Genomic DNA, 27,299 nt, shown 5'->3' with positions numbered 1-27,299 from the left:
AGAAACTGAGTCAGCTGTGGAATAAAAATAAACTGAATCCGCCTTCGAGCTGACCACAGCTTTTCTTTCTCTCTCTCTCTTTCTTTCTGTGTGTGTGATGGAGCAAACTAAAAACTTTTCACACCCAGTTTTCATATCTGTAGGGGGTGAGTGTTTCAAACAAAAAACAGATTTGAACAGATGTGTGTGTGTGTGTGTGTGTGTGTGTGTGTGTGTGCATGCATGCATGGTTTACAGTGGGCTTAAGCAAGGTTGTTTTTGTTTTTTCTTCACTGAGTTAATAAATGCAATGACAGTTTCCTTACAGTAACATCTCCACACAGAGCTGACATGAGCACATATCAAAATTTTGTTTCATTTTTGTACACACCTGTACACACATGTGTCTCCATATGTGTCAAGTAGAGAGTGAGACAGTGAGACAGAGATGTAAACGTCACGGCAGTATGATCAGATCAACACAGGAAATCTCCTGGGTGGTAATAGCCCGGCTGCACACCATGTCCTTATTGATCTGTGCTATGTTCAGCAAATCTGCCACTTAGGCTGACTGTGTTTTACAATCACCTGTGTAACCCCCCGCTGTTCGACACCATGTTGTATTGTTTAATTCTGCTTGATCTGGCTCCCCATGGCTGTTGGTGCAGCACATTTTGGTATGTACATAGTGGCACGTGTGTGTATGTAAACACATGGCACAGCTCTGATACAACTCATGTGATACTTCTGATGTTATACTGTTTCTTTACCAAAAGAAGATCTGGTCAACTAATGTTGTACTTCACTCAACATTATATGGTCCATAATCACTGTTCATTCACACTGATACTTCATGACTTTTCAAATGAAATAAGAGTGGTTTAAGACATGATTTTGAATTGATGTTTCAGAAGTCTGCCTATGATGCTTTAGCTTTGGGGTCTCAGAGACCCCAGCTGTAAAGTATGTTTAAATGTTAAGTAGTTCCATGTGTGCGTCCACCTGCCCTTAAACATAAATAATGGATAACATAATGTGCCATCATTTGCCTGTGAACAACTTCTTGGCAAACAGAAGGAATATATATTCATTAACATTTAAATTTTGTTTTACTCACTTCCATTTATTATTATTTTTTTACCTTCATTAAATGTGCAAGCCCCCCACCCGTAATATAGCTAATTCTTTGCATTGCTGCCATATATCTACCAAAGTTGCAGTGGCAGGAAATAGGAGGAGGGAACTGTTAAGATCAAGGAACCTGTGCATGCCAAGAGATGAAGTTTACACAGCTGGTTGTGACATTATGATGGTAGCTGTTAATAACTTACTCACTGACTCTTCAATCTGGTGACGACATTTTCTTTGATCACTTCAGCAGTGAGGTGATCAAAGAGCAAAATGGCCATATACTTAAAAAAGTATAAATGGATATTTACTACTCCAGTTTCTGCCTGAAGCTCTTTATGTCATTCAGTGGTTCGATAACAAGCCAATTAACCCTCTGAAAAAAATAACATTCACACATGAATTATGCAAAACAAATGTAAATAGATTGCATTATAAATCAGAGTGCTCGGAGGCAAGAGGTGAGTGCCTGTCTATTTGGCGTAATCCTCTTCCCCAGAATGGATGTCATAAAAAGTGTTTTACTTACAATGTGATGAAGTTGGGTCTCAACAGAGCAGCTCCCGTGGGCTGCCTAGAGTAACACTGTAGGAAGCTTTGTTTTGTGTTAAGTGGAAGAGTGATGGTGGATTAGACGCCGGTGTGAAAAATAAGGGCACTGCAGGTGGGGAAATCTAGGACAAGCCATTAGAAGAGGAAGGATATTCATCTTCTGTGCTTAACCCGTGCGTTCCAGCAGAAACAGGCACGGAATTCCACCTTTATTTAATGTGAAGCCACTTCTACTGCTATTCTGTTCATCTCTTCACTTGCCAATATTAGTCTCACTGACCCAAATAATAGAAAATTACTCAATATATAAAACTACTCTACAATATATACTGATATAAACTATTTAGCAACTGAACCATGCAGCTGAACCTGTGACCTCTCTGGCACCCACTGTAATGATCCTGGGGCTGATGTTTAGACAGAATTCAATTTGACTGAAAAAGGCCCCGCAGCAAGGAGCTTGTATTTTCACCCATAGCAATCTACTCAGGGTCTCTTGAAAACAGCAGGCACACCTTTTTTTTTTTTTTTTTTTTTGCTAGAGGGTGAAACTTGCACTGTGATTAATTAAAGAGTACTTTATCCCCCGCTTTTACTAGATAATGTTCTTACCACTCTTCACAAAGTCACACATATAAACACACACACTCACAGCCTCTGTCCTCCAGCTGCAAAGCCGCTGCGCCTCCTCAGCAGCCATAATCAGAGTGCAGAGTTTGTCCCACCACTCTCGTTTTAAGCCTTGAAGTGCTGCAACTTCTGTTCTCCTGCCTCACCTTGGGATTTAGAGATCAAAAATTAGGGTTTAAGACAATGCAATGAGCCGCTTCCTGTAGGCCTATGCTTTAGTGGTGTGTGTTTTGTGCATTATTGAATAGGCAAGGGGCTCTTGATGTTGCTCTTGGCTTTTTGTCCTCAGAGGAGATGAAGGTTAGATTCCAGATCAGCAGGTATGGTTTTATCATTACTGGCTAGACAGGAACTATTTTTAATCCGTCCCTTTTCTTCGTTGCCTTCCAAAACACTGTAGAAATGCCTCCAGACACTGAATGCAGCACAGTACAGTGAATGAGGTGGTTTTTGCTGTTCATCATCTCTCACTTTCCACAACAATGGCAGCTTATGAATTCATAATCCAGGACTGTGCAAATAAACACATACTGTATGTTGCAGTACAGGGTGTAAACTAAGGTCACAGTTTTTTTTTAAGACTAGGTAGGTAGGTAGATAAATAGATAGATAGATAGATAGATAGATAGATAGATAGATAGATAGATAGATAGATAGATAGAATCCACTGTGTGAAAGTCAGTCCTTTATCTCTGTGCCATGTTTGTCTTGTGACTGGCATATCCAGACTCGCTAGTCCTGTTCTGCTCTTTCCTCTTTCTGCTTCTTTATTTTTCTTTCTTTCTCTCTTTCTTTCTTTCCTTTTTTTTTCAACTTTTCTTCATGGACCTCCCCGGGCCAGCGGCGTCCAAAAGCCTCTTTATGAGGACCATAATGAGAAGTAAAGCTCTGCATTCACTCGCACTGCCTCGGGGGCCTGTTGCATTTCTGAGCTCAGTTTCATGTCCCATCCCATTCAAAAGGGTTGACAAGAGGGCATGATGCACAAACAAAAAAAAAAAAAAAGCAAAAAAAAAGCAAACAGCAGGCTATTCTTAGGAGGCCGGCGCTCAGCCTGTGATGTGAAGATAAGCACATTTAGATTATATTGGTCACCATTAATATTAGTTATAAATAGATGCTATAAGTGAATGTAGCTGGTTATGAGTAAAGTCACAGCTTTAAATGTCTTTACAATATACCTTTACTGGCATAGAAGCTCTTATCAAAATAGAAATGCTGATTGATTTCTGTTACATATATATCATAACTGATTTTAAGTTTATTCAAGGTATCGATTTGATCTGATGAAAAAGGTGACTTGTTGGTCTCCATGCTTTGCCCAACCCCACTCAGAGGAAAAGTGTGGCTAAAGCCCCCTCTCCTGGTCAGATTTTGCAACCCTGAAACAAGAGATGTTTTGTCTGAATAATGCAGGGGAAAAAAAAGACACAGTGTACCATTCATCTGAAAAAAATCCAACTGGAAATATACAAAAAGTAATTGTAATTGTAATGACACATAATGCACATGAAACCTTTTTTTGTCATGTATCTTCCGGTAAATGTGATGTGATTTATTTTGAGAGTGAAATATCTACAGGGATGATGTGGTGTGACTCTCGCCTCACAATGGCCGTGTTGATGACACTCAACATCCTCCCGAAGTGACAACAATGCCAACAGTCACAACGCAACTGTGTGAGCCTGCCACATGGCAGAGAGCCAGCACACACAGACACTGCCATGTGTTCAGATGGTTTGACACAGAGATGGGAACAGTTGTCAGAGAGGACCTCCGTTGTTGTCGAAGAAAAACAGGCATGGCACACAGAATCACATGTTTTTGATTTATTTTCTGTGCCAGCAACCGGCAGCAAAATGGGGGATGTTTTTAGACTGGCCAGTAGATGGCACTGTAACATCAAAGCTGAACTTAATGCTCTTATATTGTTGTATGAAAGAAGCAGGAAAATACAGCACCATTATAGGGCATGTCATTGTTAAGTCAAATTAAGAAACAGGTGGGAGTGAAAGATGTGTATTAAGAGGAGATGATAACAGAAGAAAATGCACAATGTCTGGATATATTTCTAGCAGCAAGTGGATTCTAAGCTGTGTATTGGACATTTTAAATTGATCTTTACATAGCAGATATACCCACCATCCATATCCCAAAGTCGAGGCTGAGATATAATCCGAAACTGACTTACAAACTAACTATAATTAATATTCCAACACAAGAGCTGATTTGCAATAAATGTAAATATGAAGCTCCACAAAACAAAACATGTAGCCTACATGCTCAGGAGCGTTGTTTTCATATCTTGGGAACAATGAGAAGTAAAGGACAGAAATTACGACCTCTCTGTTTGGCTCACACTGCCATGAGTTCCCCATTGCCTGCTTCATGCAGCTGTAAATAAAGGTAATTGTACAAAAGCGTAATTAAATGACATAAATCCTGTTTACGATGTCTGGGCTTTACTGAGCCACTGAATCGTGGGAGGAAGGAGGCCTGCTCTGTGTGTGCGTGCACGTGTTTTGTGTACAATTTCTCTCTTTTCCTACACTCCCTCCCCCTCTACCCACCACCCTGTACGTGCTTTCCCTTTTTCATACACACAAACACACACACACACACACACACACACACACACACAAACACTTAACTACACAGTGTATGCGCAAAGCCTAATGTCCTCTCCCTTCCCCTCTCTGTGTGGATATGAGGTACAGCTTTATTGTGGCTCTTGCTAACGTCACCTTTCTGTGAAACTCTGGACACTCAGACCAATAATTCATCTGTTTCATTAGAGCTGAGTGTGCTGTGTGTGCGTGCGTGTGTGTGTGTGTGTGTGTGTGTGTGCATGGGGGGGAGGATAGTGTGGCTGTCTGACTGGTACTCAGGCTGGGGCTTCTCTGGTATTCCACACCACAGACAACTCAGACGGCTCAACCCAGCGTCCATGATCCCGCGACCTGATGAGAGGACGTTTAATGAGCACAGGCAGTGAATGGAGCACGCAGACAAGGACATCCCCAGTTTAAAGAACAAGCAAATATATTTATGGGAGGTCAAATAGAGTTCATACTTGTAGTTGAAAAAAAATATATATATCACAATGCAAAGGCAGGCTATATGGGACATTTAGTCAGTTCCTCAATCAGTTCACACTGTTGAATATATAGTGGCTACATATGTATTAGATTGAACTGGCTGGCTTTTGTTTCAGCACCATTGACTTTAGCAAAGAACTGCAGCCGAAGATTACGACATTGATTGCATTTCAATTTTTAATGGAAAGCGCCAGAATATCCCCAAGTTCTTTCTGGTGGGTTCACGTAGAGTGTTTTGCGCCATTAGCGACCCTCAGAAAGACAAATTGGCTGCGTTACCAGCTGCCTAATGTTCATTTATTATTTGTAATAATAAAGTGGCACGTATTTGTGCTCTCGTGAAATTGATTATGTTGTACAGCACACCATTCGTGGAGGATGATGCTTTCCCACAACCTCATAAGTCATTTGAGTCTTTGTGGCAGTTATTAATGTGTCCGTGTGATGAGGTGCCACTGAATCAACTGTGCCAGCTCCTCTTGGATTCAGCTGAACATGCAGTAAGACATACAGATCCCAATGTATGTGCCTTATTAGCAGGCCGCCTCACACCCAGTCAACTGTGGACCATTAGATCTACGCTTGGTGTGTAGCTGATAGGGATTTCCCACATTCTGGATAGATGTGCACGGCAGGGATGATGATTAGAGGTGATGCATTAGGAGCAAACAGGTGATGGGTTTTCAGGGTTTGATAGAAGTGGATGAACTCTTTAAAGCAGACTGCTTCCATTTATCAAGCATCTCTAAGCCAAGTTGGAAGAAAAGTGGGAAAAGAATGAATGAAGATGAAAAGGGAAAGAGTGGCATGCTGCCAGTGCTTCAGATAAAAATCATTCAGTGTGTGACTGGGTTTGAAAGAAGGATGGGAATGTCATCTGAAAATGCTGAGAGTTACCTGCATATAACAATGCAACATGTTTTTTTATGTTGTGCTCTAAGGTGGGCCTGCATCATAAGCAAAAGCTCAGTTAAAAGCACCCATGACAGAGTTGGCTGTTAGATTAAACAATCCAAAGAAAGATCTAAATCATTTCTACAGTAATGTAACAGATGAATAATTCACTAGTAGAAACCGTACTGTTCCCACCAATACATCTTCAGTTTTCTCCCTGGCAGACTACAGTGAAGCAGCCCATAATTGTTCAGGGCATGAAGTAGTACTTAAAGCCCAGAACGATGTAGATCAGAGTGCAGTGCACACTACACTGACAGGCACCACCGCTAACTAGTCCATCATGCTAACCTCTTTACTGCAGCAGATGAAAAAGTTAAGGGCCCCATAATGCTGCAATGCTGCTTGCACATCACCGCAGGCCATATCCCACATGTACTGTATGGCAAAAAAAAAAGTGCGGAGAAGAGCTTTTGAATCAAAGGGATGAGAGTTATAGCACTAGTTAGAATTTAATGAAGGCCCATAAAATGGAAATCTCAATGTTCAAGACCTCAGTGAACTGAAACTGGTAGCTGGGAGGAAAAAAATTTACCCAAAAGCACCAAAGGGAAGATTTTTGATTTTCCAGCTGGAACAAATCTAAACAGATTTGAGCATTCGCAGTCAGTGCACTGTGGCATCCTGGTAATTTTTTAAACTGCAAGATAAATGAATTCTCACATAATCATCAGAGCTCTGAGACCGAGAGATCAAACGCCGGACGAGCACGTACAAGTACAGAACTCCACAGGAGTGCTCAGGCCTCCTCCATCCTTTCCAGTCTTATCTGCTTCAGCAGCATGTTGGGAGAGTCTAACTTTCTCTGTGGCAAAAGTGAAAACCCCAATATTATGGCCCGGCTCAACTCCACCCCACCCCCTCCCCAGTGGATTGTTACTGTATGTTCGCTATTCACTTAAAGGTCAAGAGAAGTGATTTGTCTCTCCGCCGCTCTATATACTGTCTCTCACTCCAAATCCCTGTGGGTGTCTGGGTGGAGATGATAGAGCAGTCTGTTCTTTCCCTCCCCTGACCCCCTCCCTCCCTCTTTCTCCTACTCCCTCAATCGGTCATTCTCTCACTCAAAGTCTCTTAGTCACTCAATCAGTCATTTGGCACTTTTAATTAGAAGAAGGCACAGTTGTTCACAAAAAAAGCATTGTGTGGTACCATTTCATAAAGTTTAAGTTGTTGCATTTCTCTCATGATAATTCAGCCCAGGCTACAGCCATGCATGTTTAATAATACAGCTTAGCGTCATGATGGAAAAGAGAGAGAGAGAAAAAAAAAAAACTTTTTTAGCAAGTTTTTAGCAAGTCTAATAAGTGTCTCTCATGCACTGAGAAACCTTGGCATACTACCATTTATGCATTATTTTCTCACTTTATCAAAAGCAGGTCTTCTCTTCTACTTACTCGTTTATTTATTTTGCTCCCAGGCCACCACATCTTACTTTCTCCTCTTGCAGCTGGCAGTGCAGATTTGATTCAGCACTTCCAGAGTTCCCCAAACTCCCTGTTGCTTATTCTCTTTGCCTCACTCGCAGATGGTCGCTGAGTATGCTCTGGGGGAAAACTGCAGGCTAGTGTGGACTGATTGGCTGGATACTCGGCCATAATACTGTATGTATTTACCAAACCCAGCAGACACCTCCATTGTTCTGTTCTCCTTCCCTGTCCCCTTCCTCACCCTGTGCTTAAGAGTCAATTCACTCTCTGAACATGTGCAGGAACTTTCAGCCATGTGTTAGTTATGAGAGCGACTTTCTGAGGATGAACTGTGAAACTGTAGTTCTCATAATTATGGAGTAACAAATATTTAACTCTCACTTGTGCAGGCTGTAATTGCCTCGATGTGATAACCTCTGCTTAAGACTGAGGCTTTTGTGGTGGGCCGACCCATATTTTTCACATTTATGTGTCCATGAATAAATGGAATATAAATCAAACCTGTTCCATGTGAGTAACTCATTAAAAAAAAAGTCAGAGGTTAACTTGAGTGGTCGGGGGACATTGTTTAATTAGACCATCTTGCCTTGCTCTGTAAGGCAGGCCATTCACCTCAACTTTAAGAGACCTTTTTGGGATATTACTAGGGAAAGCGAGTTAATGAACCATTGAAATTTTCAGCCACTAAAAGAGGGGCCCTTTAGTGTGAAATTCAGTGAGAACATAAGGCCAATTTAGTGACAAAACAGAGAAAAGAACACGAAAACGAAAAATCTCTCACATTTCTTTCTGACAGTGTATAGACGCCTGCTTATAACCCAGATTCCATTGCACTAAAAATACAAAAGTATTAATTTCACCTTGCAGTGAGGTATTTGACAACAGGGCAGCCTGTGAGTGGAGATATAAGCTAGGTGTCATAAATGCCCGTTTTATACTGCTGAACAACACTGGCTGAAAATGCAATTAACTTCTAAGAATAGACATTCAGAACAAAGACACTTCAGAACAAAATCATATTTAAAGTCAAAGAACTAAGCTTAATTGTGTTAGCAGACTTTGAAGGTAGGCGAAATTCAATTTCAAACTCTAAAGGACCATAGCTGCGTCGAATTAAGCCAACACACTTTGTTCAATTTAGTCCTCTGAAAATTACACCAAAGTAATGAAATATTATGATATAGCCATAGGGGAAGCTTTCCAAGGATAGATGAAAACATTTATTCAGAATAAGGGCACTCTATGATATGATGACATTGCATCAAGATAATACTGCTGAGGATGCCTTCTTTAAGAGCTTATAATGATAGGTTAAGATCTCCACTGCAAATGATGAAACAACAGTGAAATTCTGGTAATGTGAGGCTAAGGTTCTGTCAGGGTTTTTTTTTTCTTCATTAAACAAATACTATCTCCAACTTTCATGAATCACTTTATTACCTGTGCTCTCTAAGGTTATCATTCTCAGAGATACTTCTCCACCATCTTTGTTTCGAATATTTTTCTTTTCTCCACTTTTGAAATGCACCATTCAAGAAAGCTCTGGAGTCTTGAAGCCCCCAGGAGCCGAAGGGCTACATGTTCTATTCAGAGTCACTTTTCTCAAAGTTTGAAAAGAAGTCTGCCTGCCGTCAGTTTGGATTCATAAACCGAAGTGTGAGAGATGAGATGGAGATAGCAGGATGTGGATTGAATGGGAAAAAAAAAAGAAAGAAAGAAAGAAAGAAAGAAAGGAAGAAAGCAGGCGGGAATATTTCTCAGTTTGCTGAGGCAAAACTGCCGTCAGTGTCTGGATATGAATTTAGGAACAGTGAATGTGCTTGAGCATCGTCCAAAGCTGCTTGTCAGAGTTGAGGCTGATTTTCAGTCCCAGTGAGGTGTGCGTGTGTGTGTGTGTGTGTGTGTGTGTATCTATACTACATTTTGGCTATTTATGTCTTTTTTCTTGCAAGCTCAGAACTTTTCTTTGCAGAGTGGAGAGTCAGTGGCTTCTGGGGTAGAGTCAAGAGTGATGCTTTTGATTGTGTATCCATGTGGGTGCTCTGAAATAGAAAGAGCCACATGTCGCATCAGACAGCCGTTCGCTTCATGTCCTACTGCTCTGGACTGAGCGGAGATAAAATGCTGCTGACAGTATTATGTCGTTGCGTAACAAACACCGAACGCCAAACTATGATTTTTGACAGAACTGGAAATGTGGAATGACACAAAGACTCATTCCAGCGAGGCAGTTAAGAGGACTTATTCAGCCCCAGGTTGTTGCAAAAGTTTTTGTTTTTGGTCTTTTGTTGCAGCACATGGTTTTCCTCCTGAAGTGGTCTGATTGTTCCCATTACAGATTCAGCAAATGTTTTATTTCTTTTATTTTGCTCAGTCAGCTTCCTCATTTGCCATGCAAGCTGAGCTGTCAGGGGGCCACAATCTCTTCCCTCAGTCCTTATCACACTTCCTCTCATCCATCCCTTCTCCTTCACCTCGTTTTTCCCTAAGTGGCCACCCTGCTATGACTTTGTTCAACAAATTAACCGGTGCACCTACTGTGATTGGACCAGCCAGTGGAGAGTCAACTTTAACCTCTCTTATTAATTGGATATCTTGGCCTCTCCAATCAAAGTGAAAGGACTATGGAGCAGTGGGATAGTTTTGTTTGTGTGGACCTCCGCACGCATATTAAAACCAGCAGGTAACAATTTCATGATTGAAGAGGCTTTTTATTCTGTATCTTACGTCTTTATAATTGCAAAGAGGAATAGGGAAACTCAGTAATTCTTAGCCTGCATGATAAAAGTTGAAAGATCTAATGAGATGAATAACTTACCAAACTCAGAAGTGGTCTATATCCCGTTGGAAAGTGAGAGGTAATTAAATTTATATAACTATGAGTAATTGCTGTAAAAATAAAGTTTTGCTCTTCATCAAACAAAAATTTAAATGGCTCATCACTGACAGCAGATCTGAGGGATCTGGGTTCTGAAAGATTTTTATTTGCTGAGTTATTTCATGCTAGAAAGTACCAGAGGGATTACGTCATGCAGCGGTGGACACAAAATATCATCTAATTTGTACAACAAATGTTTGTGCCTTGTTAGGATCCAAAAAGTAAAAGGATAAACAAAGTATCTGAACCTTTTATGTTTGCAATATTGAGTTAGTCTAGTGGGGCTTTGTGGCTGAAGTCCTGGGCGCCATGTGGTTCAGCGGGGGCTTTGAAAGGCACCATTCACAGACCCATCTGAACTCAGGCCAACCTGAATTGTGCTTGCTTGTTTCATCCAAACATCTGTGATGTCCAAAGAACATCCTGGAAGAGACTGGTCTGCAGAGAGACAAACCATTCTGGGCACCCCTCGTGCCTTCCTCTGCCCCCAGTTCTCCCCTCCCCAGTCTCTGTGAGACACAAGCCTTTCATTCATGTTTCCCCCTGCACTGTCAGTTCTGCCTTTGTGACTTGTATTGCATCTCTGTTGGTGCTCTGTTCCTGTTTTCAAAGGAAACAATTATTGTTGCATCCCGCCCTCTGAGCAAACACTCTGACAAAAACTATGTGAGATCAAATTGTGTTTGGACTCTTACTGTGCTGCTCTGAGCCTTATATAATGAGTTTGTCAAAGTTTGACCTGCCCTGACTTATTTCTCATTGATATGAATGTGTGACAATCAAAGGTCACGCGTATGATAACGGAAAACAACTGAAAACTTGTTTAAACTATAAAGGGAGTTGATTCCAGCAGAGCAATTCTGTCATTATGCGGCAGCTGTAACCTTGGCACTGACAAGTATTTCAACTCAACCAGAATTTATCACACGTTACAGCCTGATAGTCTATCTGTGTCCAGATGGGGGAGCTGTCAGGCTATAACACCACAACAGTGCACCACTGCACAGCCTCCTCTACCTCTGTACCTCTGCATCTCTGTCCTGAGAGACTACTGCAGATCTACATCAAGAAATCTTGCAAATATGGTAAACAGAGCTGCAAAAACTATAAAAGTGCTGACTCCCAGACTTCAGGACAGTGTTTGTTCCCAATGGGGAACAATTGTAGAGATACGATTCCTGTACCTGTGCAGCCTCCTCGCCCATTTCTGTACTGTACATCCATCGATACTGTATCTCTCTGTTGTCTGTCTTCAACCCAGCTGTCTGTAGAGTGGGTGCAAACGTAAGATATATTCAACATCCCCCTACCCCTATATTTATATAGTGTGTATCTATAAAAATGAGAGACTTTGGAGACATTACTAGCCTGCATATGTGGCACTGTTTCAGCGAAAGCTGCTGATTGCACAACTGCTTGGTTTTCTCTCTTAATTTATGCAAACTTTACATAAGATAGATGCACTCCAGCCTTAGCAGCAATATGACATATTTTTGTTCGAAATTGTGCGTGTGTGTACTGTATACATATTTCAGTAGTATTCCTGCGGATGTACTTGAATAATGTTTGTGCATCTGTTTGGGGGATTATACGTGTGTGTGTGTGTGTGTGTAAAAATGTGCATGTGAATATGCAGGTTTGTGGCAGATGCCTCTCAGTGTGTGAAATGCCGTGGGTTGAGTCTCTCCAGCGAGAGTAACAAGGGAGAGAGACCACTGGAGAGCAACAGACACAGTTTCTGGCCCAGAAAAAGGTTCAAATATTTTCTCTCTGTCTGTGGGAGGAAGGGAACCCATGGCAGAGAAAACAACAACAAATGATCAACTGCACCTCCTTTTTTTTCTCCCTCCGCCATCCCTCTCACTTTCCATCTCTAGTATAGTCTCACATTGTCAGACTTTATTCCCACACTACATTTGCACCGTTCCATCGCAGCTGAAAGCATCTCTGGAGATGCTTCATTAGAGAAAAAGATATCTTTCAATGTAAAACTGAGAGTTTGTTACAGCGGATAAGCCCACTGACATTTATATGTAGCATGGATGTTATGGATGGCTTTACAGTCATAAAAGACATCACTAATATGCGGGTATATTATGATAAATAACTTATGTTTTTGTGAAGTACAAGAGACAGAAAACAAGTTTTTATCACCTGGTGTTAATTCACAGGGACTTGGAAAGGAGACAAACAAAAGATCCCAAAACCTCCTGATTTAAATGGGTATGTTATGTGGCAAAAAGTATTTTAGAACTCACAGCTGGTAAACTGGAGGATAAAAATATATGCTTTTCTCTGAGAGGGAACAGAGCTAAAACCAAAATGCACTGTATATTGTATGAAGCAAGAGAGAAAAATGCACATGCATCCATATCCACTCTTTCAGAGGCATTAACATAAGGCTTGAAGTGGGAGAGCGCGGACTGAAGTGGGCATGATTATTTAAAATGAAAACTTTTCCACCTTCAAACTTGCTGCTATTAACTCTGGCAGTGAGTAGTGTTACATTATTGAACTGAAGACTGTTCCGGGGTCTAAAGTGGGCTGGAGGGGATGTAGAGATTATGCCAGTTTCAGATCTCGACAGGGGTCCCTGCCAGGTCTCTGCATCTGTTACTTTCATATCAGGCTGAATGTGCGAAAAAATCTTAAGTGACACATGCTGGTGTTTTTTCTACTTTGGCTTCACAACCTCTTTGTGACCTGTCACTGATTAAAAAAGGTGGGCAGGCCTCTTTAATGTGCTTAAATGCATGTATTTTTCTCTAAGCAAAGGTCTTGCAACATTATTGAATTATAAAGGCTGCAGAGCGCAATATGTCCTGTAATAATGTGTGCTGCTGACACTGTGGCTTGTTGATATACTCAGTATTCTTAGAATGAGTGAGACTGACCATTATTGGAAACTGTTTGTTCAGTGCCATCAAATGTTAAAGTCTGCTCCCCTACAACATACAAAAATGCACACATACACGCATGTGAGTCGATTCGGTATCCTGCAAGCATTCATCTCCTATGAACAGCCACCCCCTGGAGGTTCTGGACTAATTGTGTTGAGTTCCAGGCCGAGGCAGTAGAGCCCTGCTCTGACGAAGTGGGAGGTGCATGTACACTTCATCTTCCTGCACTGACAGTTCCGCACTTCTCCACTACTCAGCATCTTTGAGGTGGAGTGTGGTAAACAGAGAAGGTAGGGAAAGAGGATGGGCTTAGCAGAAAACTTGGGGGAGTTCAGCGTGTCCTTGAAACTTTATTGACTGACAGTGCAGTGTCAGGGTGTTGTTCAGTGACTAGAGACAGCTGCTTTCACCTCTTATTGTCATCATGCTGATATGATGGGTAGGCCACATCCAGAGCCTCCTCCTCGGTATTGGATGCAATACATTGATTGGGTGCTACAATGAAATGCTGCTGTGCAAGATGTTTACAACAGAGTGCTTATTAGAGCTCATCCAACTCACCCAGAGGGGTAATTTAGTCCGTGGAGTATTTGTCAGGAACCTGCTCTCATTCAGAGTAAGTAAATGTTTATATAACCATCAATCACTATTGAGTCCACTCACACCCACTAACAGTTACAAACATAATTGTTTGACTGTAATACTGTGGCTGGATGTGAAATGTGCCTCTTACTGAGTCTTTTTATTAGATGGCTGGGCATGCTTTACACCAAGCTAAGCCCACTATCTTCTCCTCTGAAGTGCAAATGAGTCTATAATTAGATTCCACACGTGAGATGCAGAAAAGTCTATTATTGAATAGTCTAGAGAGGCTGCAATGAATGGCCACAAATACTGCAAAAAGTTGATTTACATATCTGTGTACATATAGAACTGTTTAATTTTGTTGGATAAAAGGGGAAATAAAAAATGCTGTATCTGTGATATTACTATTCAGTAAAGGCTGTCACCTTTGTAGTTGTGTGCATTGCAGTAATAGCAGGTAACCTATTCATTTCATTGTCATGCATCTGCATGGAGTTAAACAATCACTGAGTAGTGATAAGCTGGTATAGAATTGATCTTTAATGACTACACTTTGTTTTAATTAGTGCCTGTAATGCCAGGGAATGTAAAGCATTTGGGAAGACAATTACGATAATGAATTTATCATGTATTGGCTATAATGAAGGCGTAAACTCTGGCAAACCACACAAAAAACTACACACACACACCACCCCCACGCCCCCACCAAACACACACACACACACTTACATACTAAATGAAGCATGACAAACTCCTGCAAGAGACTTGGCATGCTGGCTGCGTAATCCTCCTGTAATGTATTCTTTTTCTGTCTCTCCCCCTCTGCTCCCTTCCTGCAACTGCTCAAAGCGCCACACAGTGGAGATTCGGCCAGCCCATCTAAAATATGTGATGTAGACTTCTATGGGCACCGTAGCACCCCCCCCCCCAACACCACCAACACACACACACACACATACCCCACCCCTCCTGCAACATGCCCCTGTGCCAGCACACCCTTATGTACTTTTCATAAGTCGCCAGCACTGCACTGCAGCTTGGTCCTTGTCCAGATAACACCATTGTGTCTAATTGGTCCTCACTGCTGGAGCTTGGCATCAACTAGGATTCTTAAAAGCCCCTGTTAGAGTGGATAATGGCAAAGAATAGATCAAACATTTATGACAAAAAAGAGGAGAGGAAAAAAGTACCCGCTGCTTAGTGCATGTTTTTTTACTCTGGGGTGCCCAGATAACGTGACACTCCTCTCAGACCTGATCTCTCAGAGTGTCAATGCCATTCTAAATCTGTACTTGAAGGGGGGAGCAAATGCATGTCTTCTTATAATCTCTCCTTTTTGCTGAAGAGTTGAAATGCTGGGGACATTCCTAAATTAGCACTCTGAGAGCTAGAGTGTACTGTAGCACCCAAGTGAACCATTTGTAAAATATGAAGTAGCTGCTGGTATTTCTGTTCGATCAGTGCCATACTGTCAAGAGCTCAAGGCACAAAAGGGAAGCTTTCAAATGTTTACTGTGGTAATAAACTGGAATCAAAATGACCCACTGGACTGCAATGATCTCGCCTTTTAAGGACAAAAATAACTCTGCTCATAACAGGCTGCAGTCTTCTAATTGGCATGCTGGATGTGGGGAATGACGAAGCTAACTTTTTACAGCCACCTTTTAAGCCAGAAGGGCAAGTGTTTGATACTCAAAAGATAAGACTTTGGATGGAGTATCACTTCAAAGAGGCTTATTTGTCTCTAATGGCACTTGAGAGCGCTTTCTTTCTCTGCGAACAGAGCCAAGTGATCTTTGAGGTGCCCTCAAAAAGACGAGTCAACATGAAGTATGGTTCATGTCAAGAGCTGGAGGACTTCAGCTAATGCAGGCTCGCACACTTCATCACTGTGGTTTATTACACACTGATAAGGACCATTCTGAGAAAGAATTATTGTTTAAGGCTGAGGTGGGCTGAGCATTTTCCTTGGTAAACTGAAAAAAAAAGAAAAAAGTACTGAGATATCACTGAGCAGAATGACAATTACAAGCATTATGCAGTTTCGCCACCTTACTTTCTTAAATGTTTTGGAAATGATGCTCTACCTGACCCCCTACCTTCATTTGCATTACCACCTCAAGGCGCATGTTAACAGAAAAAAGTCTGTTAGGTGCTGATGAGGCTGCTATATTTGTCTGTCATGTATCTTTGTGTCTGTACAGGTGTTAATTATGTTTGTGCATTTAAAAATGTGTGGTGTGTGTAGAGTACTTAGTGTATGCACACACTTTAGTAAGCAGTGATAATGTGGGGTGTCATGTATATGTGTTAAGTAGTGTTTTTAACCAGAAAAGCCTCTGTCTCTCTCTCTCTCTCTCTACCCTTGAGCTACCGACAAAGGTCAACCTATTCTAAGTGCCGACAACACAACGCACCTATGAAATATCGGCTCCCACTTGTTGACCCCATTAAATGTCTGATAACTTTATCACCACCTAGCAAGAGCTGCACGACCTGAATGCTCTCCCATCCAGGAAGCCCAGAGGCACAGACAGTGTCTAACATCATTACAAATGCAAGAGAACACAAAACCACCTGACAGGTTTACAAGTTGCTGAGAGTTGTGTGTGTGTGTGTGTTAAAAATCGAGGGGGGGATTACAAAGGGTATCTGCCAGGTTGTTTCTCATGTTTACAGCTTGTTCCCGTGTGCTTCTCCTTATGTCTTTGGGCCAACCCAAACACCTCTTTGCCATACAGTGCAGGTGAAATGAAAAACTAACCTTATCAGACTTCTAAAAATGACTTCAAGCACAGAGTAGACCTGAATAGAGGTGCACGGGAAAACTCTTAACTTCTACATTACCCTTCTTCACCAACCGCGCAGCCACTTTTTAATATTGTCCTTGGATAATTATAGCCAGAAGCATAGGGTTAATTGAACGGAAAAAGGTTATTCAGTCGAGTTCAGCTGAAGAGCTGAGCTAGAGTGGGTGAACAATACCTATCAGAAGAGTTGAAAAAGCAGGAGGACTTCAGTACAAGCCCTCTCACACAGATTTTCAATTTTTGCTTTATTACTGGCTTCAGGCACTGTGTTTATTTAAATGTACTTAATTTAACAATTTATAGGTTCACAAACAACAGGCCCAAACATATATCTACATATTTTATGAATCTTTAGAGCTCTACTACGTGCCTGAATAAGGATGGAGTTATAGTATTTTTAAACATGGTAACAGCATTCATAAATCTGAAGCTCCACTACTTTTTGTGGCATTAAATCACACTGAACACAGCAGCCCATATTTAGCCAAATACTGAATGACTGGTTACTTTAAAAAAGAAAAGAAAAAAAGCTTGTATGTTTCATCCTCTTGGACCTGTGCCTTAATATGCCTTTATCATGCAAGGAACAAAAAGAGACAGGTTCATATTTGAGGAAACTTTATTTACAAACACAATTAAGAGATTTCCATTCTTCTACAGGGACATGACTCTGATGGATAAACATGTTCCAGCTGATGACCTGCAGGGAGAGCAAGAAAGTAGGACAAAAAGTGATAAGATGACTTGCACACATCTGATGACAGAAAAGCAATTTCTAGGTAAACACCAGTGAAGATAAATGTGACAACAACATCTCTGACCTGCTCCCACCTGATAGACATCAATGTCTGCAATAGACTGTCACATTAACTTGCTAAAGTGCAAGCTTATCTAAGCACCATAGCAGCAATATGAACCCACATGACATTTGTTACTGTCACTCTGAAACATACAGGTAATTTAGTTAAGATATGCCGCTGAGCAAAAAGCTAAAGACAGGCATTGAAGGACTGTCATTGTCTGAGGTCACTATTTGAATCAAGGCTGAAGTAAATGCCACATCATTCTGACATTTTAATGAAAGCAGATATGCTAGGTAAACATGGCAGTCATAATTACCTTGAAGGCTGAATAATAGCACTGAGCCATTTTACTTCTTTAGGATCTGGTGTCTGACGACGATGAAGGGGAATGTAAAACCACTGCCAAAGAACAACACCATCATTCCCAGCAGACGCCACTTGTTGTCCACGGAAAATGGCAGGTTCTGTAGAAAGACGAGTATTATGACTCAGCGAAACCCAAAGAAATTTAATGCAGACCCTTTGATTTTGTTATTCACAACTAAACACGTTTTTATTTTTTTTGCTTCTTAAATTGCACAATGTAGAAAACACAAGATTTCTACATTTGATACATTATTTGGCAATTATTAGTACTGTGTGCAGGACCTATGTCCAGCTTTTTACATTGATCACTGTGAATTCATACAATACTCTGGATGTACAATTTTAGATATCTTAAGTTCAACACTTTTCATTCATGAAATAAAGCAAATTATTTATTAAAAATTACTATCAGGATATTAAGGAGCCAGGATCAGTCACCAAATGACTTGGCTTACATGAAAAAATGTATGTTGTATGAAACCCGAGGGAGTACAATGCAATTAGGACACAAAGATACAGTTTTAACGCTAGACTCCATTATAATTATAAAAGTTCACATTGAAAACATTAATGATGTCCATTTAATTGTTCATTAAGCAGAAGTGCAGCATCATTAACCACTCTTTAATATCTCATCCTGGTGGAGGATCTGTGCAGTGTGTAAGGGGTAACAATTTTAAAATCCATAGGTCATGATTTGATTTTCGATGTCAGAAAAATCGGAGGCATTCTAAACGGGGTATAAATAAACAGCCTAAAGTAAGTAATCCCAAAACGTCAAGAGCAGGTTCACCTGAAGTTAAAGTACGCTACAGCCGTGACCTTAGGTTACAACCGGAAGCCCAAAACGACTCCGTTGAGGAATTATTGTTAATTATTGTAAAGATTTGTAAACGTACTTGTGTCTTAACAATAAATCTGTATCACGTTAAATATATGTCAGCATGCCAGATATCTTTTGCTATGTATGTAGCGCTAATGTAGTTAGCCAATAATAAACTACATCTGAGCTACAAAGCTAATGCTAACCAACACGTCGCCTTTCCAGTCTGTCCACCAACAACTGAACACCGGCTATCAGACGTTTGTCCTTATTCTTAAGTGTTTTGATATCGTGTAGAAGTTGAAATTTTACATGCCTCTGTGCGTGGCTACTTATACTAGCAGCCCCTGTCAAATGACGGGCATGACCTCCAAGTTAACGCTAGCTAACGTTAGGTTGTAGATACAGACTAGGCCGCGCCGTAAAATATCACATCAGAAACAATAATACCGCCTTAAAGAGGTAATCTCACCTTGCCTGGTCCTTCAGCATAGTGTGAAGAACGAACAGCAGACGTTGTGAACCGTCTCACAGCTTGTCCCAACATGATTTAACACTCCGGTCTCTTCTCTGCCTCAGTACAACGGTGCTATGTGCGACCTTCTTGTTTCTGTGAGAGATGGGATGGCGCAAAGGGTTCTGGGAAAGGAAAGGAAAGGAAATGCGGATATAATGTATGGGAAATGTAGTTCAAACCTCTCAGAAGCGACTACGGAGTGAAAATGCGGCAAATGAGATTAGATTGTGTTAGATCTACAATGGTGATGATAAATGCATGAGAATGCGTCTGTCTACATAAGAATTAGACACAACGGTGTTGAAGACGAACTGATTCAGACTGTGTGCTGAATCATATCCAGATAATGGCTGTCAGAACAACTGTGAACAATTGAAGACTCCCCATTTAAGAACTTCATACATTAACCAATCATGCTGAAAGAAGTGGAGACATGCTGGGTAAGGATAACTGTTAAAGTGGGACAATAATCTCCTTATTCCATTACAAAATACTGATAGATAAGAGTTCAGGGACTAATGCATGTGTGCTTCTTCCACTAAAAAAACCTATGGTTTGACAAGCTATCTGCATTTCCCAACTTTAGTCACAAACATATCACCTCTATGGAAATAGGGAGAGCAGACAATGACTGATGATGTGACCCTCCTTAAGTGCTGCTGCAGTTTCCCTTTCATTGATTAACACTTGTTTGCAAAACTGGGCTTTACACCACTGTCACTTTAGTGGATGTTTAATTTATTAATTTATGATGCAGGGTGTTGTTTATTCAGAATTAATGCAGATGAATACCTATTTGTAGGTTTCAATGTCATGAAAAAGTTTTCCAAAGGAGTCTCAAGTTAAAACTCCAGCTAGAAATATGTTGCAGCTTGCCCATTAGGTGATGATCTGTGCATGTGTGCATGTACGTGTGTGTGTGAGTGTGTGTGTGTGTTTGACAGTCTATGTCTGCTACTCTTCACCTGACTTGTTTTTTATTCGTCACGTTGCCTTTTAAAATAGCTCACATCTCACTGTCATGTATTCACTTCTGCAGAGTTTGTGTACGGCGTCCTCTCCGGGTCTGTTTGCATTCACAGTGATTCTTGCTTTGAAATGTGAGTACACATCTCTTGTGTTCTCCCGGGTCAACTAAGAGTTTAATAAAACTGCCTGTTCCTTGTTTTCAGCTCATCTGTCACTCATCTAATCGTAAGCATGAACATTGGCTTGACATTTTGTGTTGTCAGATGCCTTCGTCTGATGTTTTTATAAATGAGTTCACAGATGTCAGATAAAGTGATTTTTGTAGCGTTATCGCAATGCCATGAGAGAGCCACATGGATTTTGCAAAATGGATTTCACAGGCAGTATGGATTTGTACACACATGAGGCAACACATTATATAAAAGTAAAAAAGAGTGATGATCTAGAGAAGGATATTGACTGTGACAGCATGAGTATGGTATCTCTATCTGACATTTCTCTGCAGTGACTTAATTGGAAAGAGCAGTGGTGCACAGCTTACCAATCAGTTAAAGCAACATTTTCGGAAATATGATTATCGGTTTTCTTGCCGAGAGTTTCATGTAACTCTCAGCAAGAACACAAGTGAGTATATTTCTCAAAATATTGAACCATTCCTTCAAATGTGCACTTGTCCTTTACCATTACAGAATATGTAAGACACTATACATTATCCTCCTTGTTCATGTCTAACAAAACAATTGAGGCTTCAAAATGTACGTACATTACTACCCTTTCATAGTTTTCAACTGCACTTCTTAGTCTTCCTCAGTGACAGGAGCTGACTCAGCTGTCATAACAAGTATGGATGGAAGTATGGCCATTTCTCGTGGATGGCCCGTGGTGTTGGATGTAAATGACCTCGGTCTTTCTCCAGCCAAGCACTGACTCTTGGTTTATGACTTTGACACCTCTCCACTCAATGTTGTGACCGGCTTTGGTCTGGTGTTCACAGATGTTGTTTGGTTCTTGTGGTTATTTAGTCAGCTGAAAACTCAAATCAATATGTATTATGTCCTAAATCATGCAGTAATTTAGGAAATGGCTGTGGGAGTTTTTGCTTTATTTCAACAGTCGAAGTTAAAGTCAAGGAAATAAAGGACTTTAAAGTTCTCAACTTTTCTCAAAATGAATAGTAGTGATTAATCTTTATCAGCAGCAAGGCCATTTGAGATTGTTTTTTGTCTTTACATAATTATCAGGGATAAACCAATTTCACAGGGCTACCCTCGTGTCATCCTCGCTCCAGATTGCTTTCTCAATAGTTTTGTTGACATGTTGCAGTTTCATACGTTATCTAATGGTAGCAGTACAGAACACAGGACAAAAAAAGAAACTCAGAGAAATTAACGAAGAAATCACATCTGATGCTTGCAACTGGGACTAACTAGGGATCTAATGAACAAGAAAACCCAGCATTTCCTTCCACTCCTTCTCTAATAATGAGCCACAGACTATTTATATGAATTTTATGTATGAATCATTTTCATTTTTTCCCCCACATCTGATTGCCTGAAAACATTTTGCGAATGCAGAAAATTTATTGCAGAAAGAGGAGCGAAGCGCTCTCTGTTATGAATGAGCTGGCAAATGCATGATTCATCATGGAGCAACTTACAATAGTTGTTCACAAAATTTAATCCTTTGAGTTTGTTCGCATCTTTGAAGTCCACCTTGGGAATACTTTCAAAAGTGCTTTTTTGAGTATTTTGAGAAGAAAGTGAAGTAGGTCTCTTTTTACACTTTTGAAACTACTCAGATTTTTGGGTGAAGAAAAACATTTCTATGTTCCCTTAACACTCACCATAAGCTTTGTCTTTTATACACAGTCAAAGCAGAGAGAGTCTCATGTTGTCTTGACCTCATGTCAAGTTAGAATATTTGGTTAAATACTATATATTGCATGTGTGATGCCTGGATTAGTGCCACAGTCAGTGGTGGCAGTAGATCATGTCTTAGTACAAAGTGAGTGTTTTTGCAGTGTTGTCAGCTGCTAAAATACTGCTCTCCTAACAAGTCACGGGGAGGCAGGCGAGGGGGGGCTCTGACATTGTCTGCTATGATGCGGACAGCCGTGGCAAGCTGGTTACCCCTCGTCATGGCTGCCACATCCATCACACGCAGGGTCGTCACCTGGCCTGCTGCCACGTGCGCTCTTGCTCTCATTGCCAGCACAATCTGTTAAAAAGGAATGAAGGATTGGGAATTATCCCGGGGCCCCGGTGTCCAACCACAAACAATGTCACCAGACCTTCTACTATAAATATTGATGTTATTACTTGTCACAAGGTTGGTGGCGCAGTCCTGAAATCCATCCCGTTTCATGGGTCTCAGATTCATCCGTCCATCCTCGCTCATCCATAGGTTTGCTTTGTGTGTGTGTGTGTGTGTGTGTGTGTGTGTGTGTGTGTGTGTGTGTTTTTTTTTTTTTTTTTGGTTTGGTTTTTTGGCTGTCTTAATTTCCCGCTGTTGACTTTTCCCCGGCTTATGAGGGGAGGCTGTTTTTACCCAGAGTGCTCTGTAAATACCCATGTGAGATCCGTAGTGTGAAAAAGAGCAGTGCAAACAGTGTGTGTACACAAATACACAAAGCTGCCATCTTAAATAATAACCCACATTCTCATTTAAGGCTGCCAATTAGAATTCAGTGAAACCGAAGCTCAGTCATATCTGTAAACAAACCTTTCATCAACCATGTACATGACTTTGCATAATAATATAGCAGGCTGTGTGCATAATTACAGTACATGGTTACATTATCAGTAGCTTGATTCACAGAGTCATTACAAATTAACCATAGCTCCATGCAGTAAACATCTGAATGTTGGATGACTATAAGATTTATTTATTTATTTTTCATTTTATAAGTAAATGCCATTTGCAGTTATCAAACAATCTGCTATGGTGTATGATGAATAACAGGTTAGACTGCCAAGGTAAACAGCTTCCCTCTCCCTGCCCAGATTTGCAATAATGTTCCACAAAGGAGTGGAGAGGTAATGGATAATGTTAATCAATGAGGACAGTTCATTTTGGCAGCAGCACTCTCGAGTTTAAGGCGTCTTGCATCACTGCCGCTGACAAGCAGCTGATTCACACAATACAGTGTTTTGTGGGATGTGAAGCGAATTCTTATTTATTTTTCTGTTTCCATAAGAGCGCGTGTCATCGGTTCTTTCTCAGTTGGGTCTGGTTTGGATCTCAGTTCGGTTTGAGCAGTTCGTCAAGGGACTGAAGGGAAGGACTGTGCGACTTCCTTCCATTTCAAGACTTTGCTGCTTTATTTCTCTGAATCTGTGCCCCTGTCAGTCCGCTTTAGGGTCAGATTGTGTCCTGGGATTTTAGTCAGAGTGTAAGTGGGATTCCTATGTGTATGCACAGGCACACACATGCTTGTGAGGCTGTAAAGCACACACACAGACACACACAGCCTCCAGCTAAGTCACTATGGGAGTTCATAGCATGCACAGAGTGGCATGATTTGACATTAATCTTTAAAGTGGATTAAGGGGAAATTGCATGGACTTGTGGGCTGACCCAGCCCTCTAGGGATGACTAACCTATGTCCCTGTGCATTCAGGGCCAGGTCTCTTAAACAACAAGCATCCTTACCTAGATTTGTCTTCATCCAAGATCTCTGTTCCTCCAAAAAGCGCACTGGGTATTTTAATACACTCAAGTGTCATGAATGGGCTTTCACTCCCTCCCTCACTCTCTTCACCATCGCTGTTCCTGAGAAATAAAATGGTTGCTGATGATTGGATTCTACATTAAACCTGCCGGGCTGGAAAGAAAATTAGATAGAAAATTATTCTGGAGACCAGAGGTAAACATGACAAATTTGAGTCCCCCCATCATGCACCAGTCCGATCATAGCAAGCTCTTTATGAGGTCCATTCTTGAGGTTATGTGAGGTATGAAACAACCTCCTGCCCTCTTGCCCCCCCCAACACACATTGTACCTTTCACTTCTAATATGACAAAAAGCACATGTTTGTTATACTGTAAGTAAAAATGACAAGTTATTTAGTGTTGGTTAATAATGTGATAAAAAAAAATATTAATTTGATCAGTTTTTGAATTTCAAAATATATAGTATACAGTGCTGATCCATACTGCATTCCACATCCCAAAAACCCATATTCAACAACAGACAAAGACAGAATGTTGTTGACACAGTGTTTCCTCCACATCAGTGGTTATTTTGATAATTAAGCCGTCCATCTAATCAATCTCAAATATAATGTTTTTGATTAAATTCTGTGAATGCTCCCTCTGTTGCAAACCCTCAGACTTTTTCAGGTCAAAAACAGAAGCCAGAGATTTCTATTACATTCTGTTATGCTGATATGACTGCAGGCTTTTTTGAAATAAATTCGCCAATGCACAGTGATGGAAAGGATGATTCTGTTACACAGAAACTCTAAGCACAGTTAAAGATTTTTTTTTTCTTTCTTTACAAGGTCAGTCTTTCTCACCGTTTGACTACATTTACTCTTTTTTCGTTTGGTCCACTTCCACTTTTTTTTTCCCCCTCTCAGACTATTTGCCTGCACAGGATTCCCACTGACTGTATTACTTGTAAGCCCCATTCTATTTTACCCTTGAGGCATTGCAAAAACTTCAAAAGGTGTGTTGGAAAAATCATTTAACTTTCATTCAGTTTAACATAACTTTTGTGCCTCTGGCATTGATTTTTTTTTTCTTTAGCTGGTGAGGAGTGAAAGTGAGAACTGAACTTTTGAGCTTTGTGCCGTAACAAATGACAATAGCTACAGTCAAAAAGCAAAATTTGACTCCAAAGTGAACTTGCTTTGATTATGTGTGTGTGTGTGTGTGTGTGTGTGTGTTTTGTGAATGTGTTTTTAAGGCTGTGTGAATGGATCTGGTGTGTACTTGCATTTCATAGAGCATGCACTGAATGTGTCATTGCTCATTGAAATTGCTTCATAATAAACATAAACAAAAGAGATTCTACTGTGGTATAAATATTAACTATAATATTATATTATTATAATATCTCATTTATTTATTTCTATATTTTTTACTGTATCTCTGTAAAACCTACAGGATTCATTAATTATACCCTACAGTATTCATGTCTGTGAAATATCTAGCGTCCTTGGCAATCCCAGCAGTCTATTGAAGATGAGCTCCTGCTTTGCCACCCTGTCAACCATGAGACAGAGTGCCACAAAGCCACCTGTCAGCGGGCCGTTAAGCGAAGCTCCAGGCTGACCAAGGACTGACCGGGAGCATCTGTGCCACTGTTTGTGTCTAATACGCTAATGAGAGCTGTCAAGCTGTCGAATTCACTCCCGTTGCCCTCTGGCACTAACAATAGCACCTTCAATTTGGCTGTCTTGAGTGACATTAACAAACACAACCACAAAGAGAACAGACGTGTGCCAGCGACAAGGCACGCTGACACGTTCACAAACAAATACAAAGGCAGGCACACGCACACACAACACACGCAAAAATACGACCCTAACCACACATACAGAGGGAGAAAACGAAGGGGGCAGAGAGATTTGTTATTTTTAATAATGGAGTCTGTTTTTTTTTTCTTTTTTTTTTTTCGTGTTGTTAACTCTTGTTCCTCTAGTTGCCTATAGAGGTCAGTGTTGCTCAGTCACTGTGATGGAGGATCCCCTCTACTACAGAGTAAAGAAGCACAGAAATGTGTAACGATGCATTTATCTCAGAGTAAAGGCCCAAATGAAAAACAAGTCACCCCTCCCCCCTGCTGTATCACTAATTTCATGTGAGCCTTCTCGATTGATGCCACGCACCGGGCCAGGAAACCCTTCACCACCTCATGAAAAGAGCAGCACACGCCAGTCAATGGCAGGCAGCATGTGCGTGAGCGGTCTTAAGGCGCTCCACTCTAAAACCTGCCAAACATCCATCAAATGCATTCTGCCTCCTCTCAGCTCTCTTAACATGTTCCCCCTGAAGTATTCTGGGTACTGACCTTGTTCCACAACAGCAAAATCTTTCTGGTGAAAAGAAAAGAAAGAAAGAAAGAAAATGAAATAAATAAACTCAAAAAACACAATGGGTCGGGCAAACAGACGTCCACTTTGGGATGCTGGCTGAAATGCTGCATTCTCAGGCAACAGGAAATAAGTTCATCATGAAAGACTTTCAGAGCAATCACTGCGCACTGAGGCGCTGGAACTGTGCTTGTGCTTTTCCATTCTCAAAAGCAAAAAAGATATTACAAGAACACACATGCAAATGCGCTATCCTCCTAATTGTTTTAACACTGACAGTTCAGAGTCAATTTGCATAGAAAGGATTTGCATACAAAAGAAACATTAATAACACTGCATCAATCTGTTGTGTGATCTTAGGCACCAATAATAAACCCTGTCTCAACCACAACTTGGTTTAAAGTCCTGATGGAATTCACAAGGCTCCTTTGATGGACAACTCAACTTAATAATGAGAGACAAAAAGGAAACACTTCAGAAACAAGAGGGAGAAAAGAAATCTAATCTCAGTTTGTTGACTTCAAAAGTGTTTCTATTCTTTGTTTTTACTTTAACTTCGAGCTAAAGCCAGTCTCCCATGCCTTACCAGTGGAAAAAACCCAGATCAGATGGTACCATGCCTTTTCCAGAACATTTATACAATTCTAAATTAAATTATCTACCATTATTCAACAAAATGAACAATTCAATACGTTATTTAATGCATCTATGAAAGGACAAATTCTTACCACACCCATATACAGATGATAATGATTTCTCCCTTCACTGCAGGATTTCAATCATTATGCTCTTCATATGATGCTAACAAGGACATCTGATTCAATGTCAAAATATGTTCA

The 27,299-nt window shown here is 40.7% G+C and overlaps 1 protein-coding gene across 1 annotated transcript; it reads right to left on the bottom strand.

Annotated features, from left to right (window-relative positions):
- Window positions 1–17,545: 17,545 nt before the first annotated feature.
- LOC108878002 (cytochrome c oxidase subunit 7C, mitochondrial) lies at window positions 17,546–19,583 on the bottom strand. The gene is made up of 3 exons (XM_018668284.2): window positions 19,409–19,583; window positions 18,064–18,211; window positions 17,546–17,644 (listed from the first exon to the last, which is right to left on the bottom strand). Exons 1-2 carry the CDS (start codon window positions 19,481–19,483, stop codon window positions 18,095–18,097), a joined length of 192 nt encoding a protein of 63 aa, XP_018523800.1. The 5' UTR covers window positions 19,484–19,583; the 3' UTR covers window positions 17,546–17,644; window positions 18,064–18,094.
- Between the last annotated feature and the right edge of the window lie 7,716 nt (window positions 19,584–27,299).

The sequence above is a fragment of the Lates calcarifer genome, linkage group LG13 (assembly GCF_001640805.2).
Source record: "Lates calcarifer isolate ASB-BC8 linkage group LG13, TLL_Latcal_v3, whole genome shotgun sequence".
Lineage (NCBI taxonomy): Eukaryota > Metazoa > Chordata > Actinopteri > Centropomidae > Lates > Lates calcarifer.
This window is presented reverse-complemented; position numbering and strand designations above follow the sequence as displayed.

Coding starts and splice junctions, on each gene's coding strand:
- LOC108878002 (XM_018668284.2), bottom strand. CDS start 19,483: ATGTTGGGACAAGCTGTGAGACGGTTCACAACGTCTGCTGTTCGTTCT. Junction 18,212..19,408: donor ATGCTGAAGGACCAGGCAAG/GTGAGATTACCT, acceptor GTCTTTCTACAG/AACCTGCCATTTTCCGTGGA.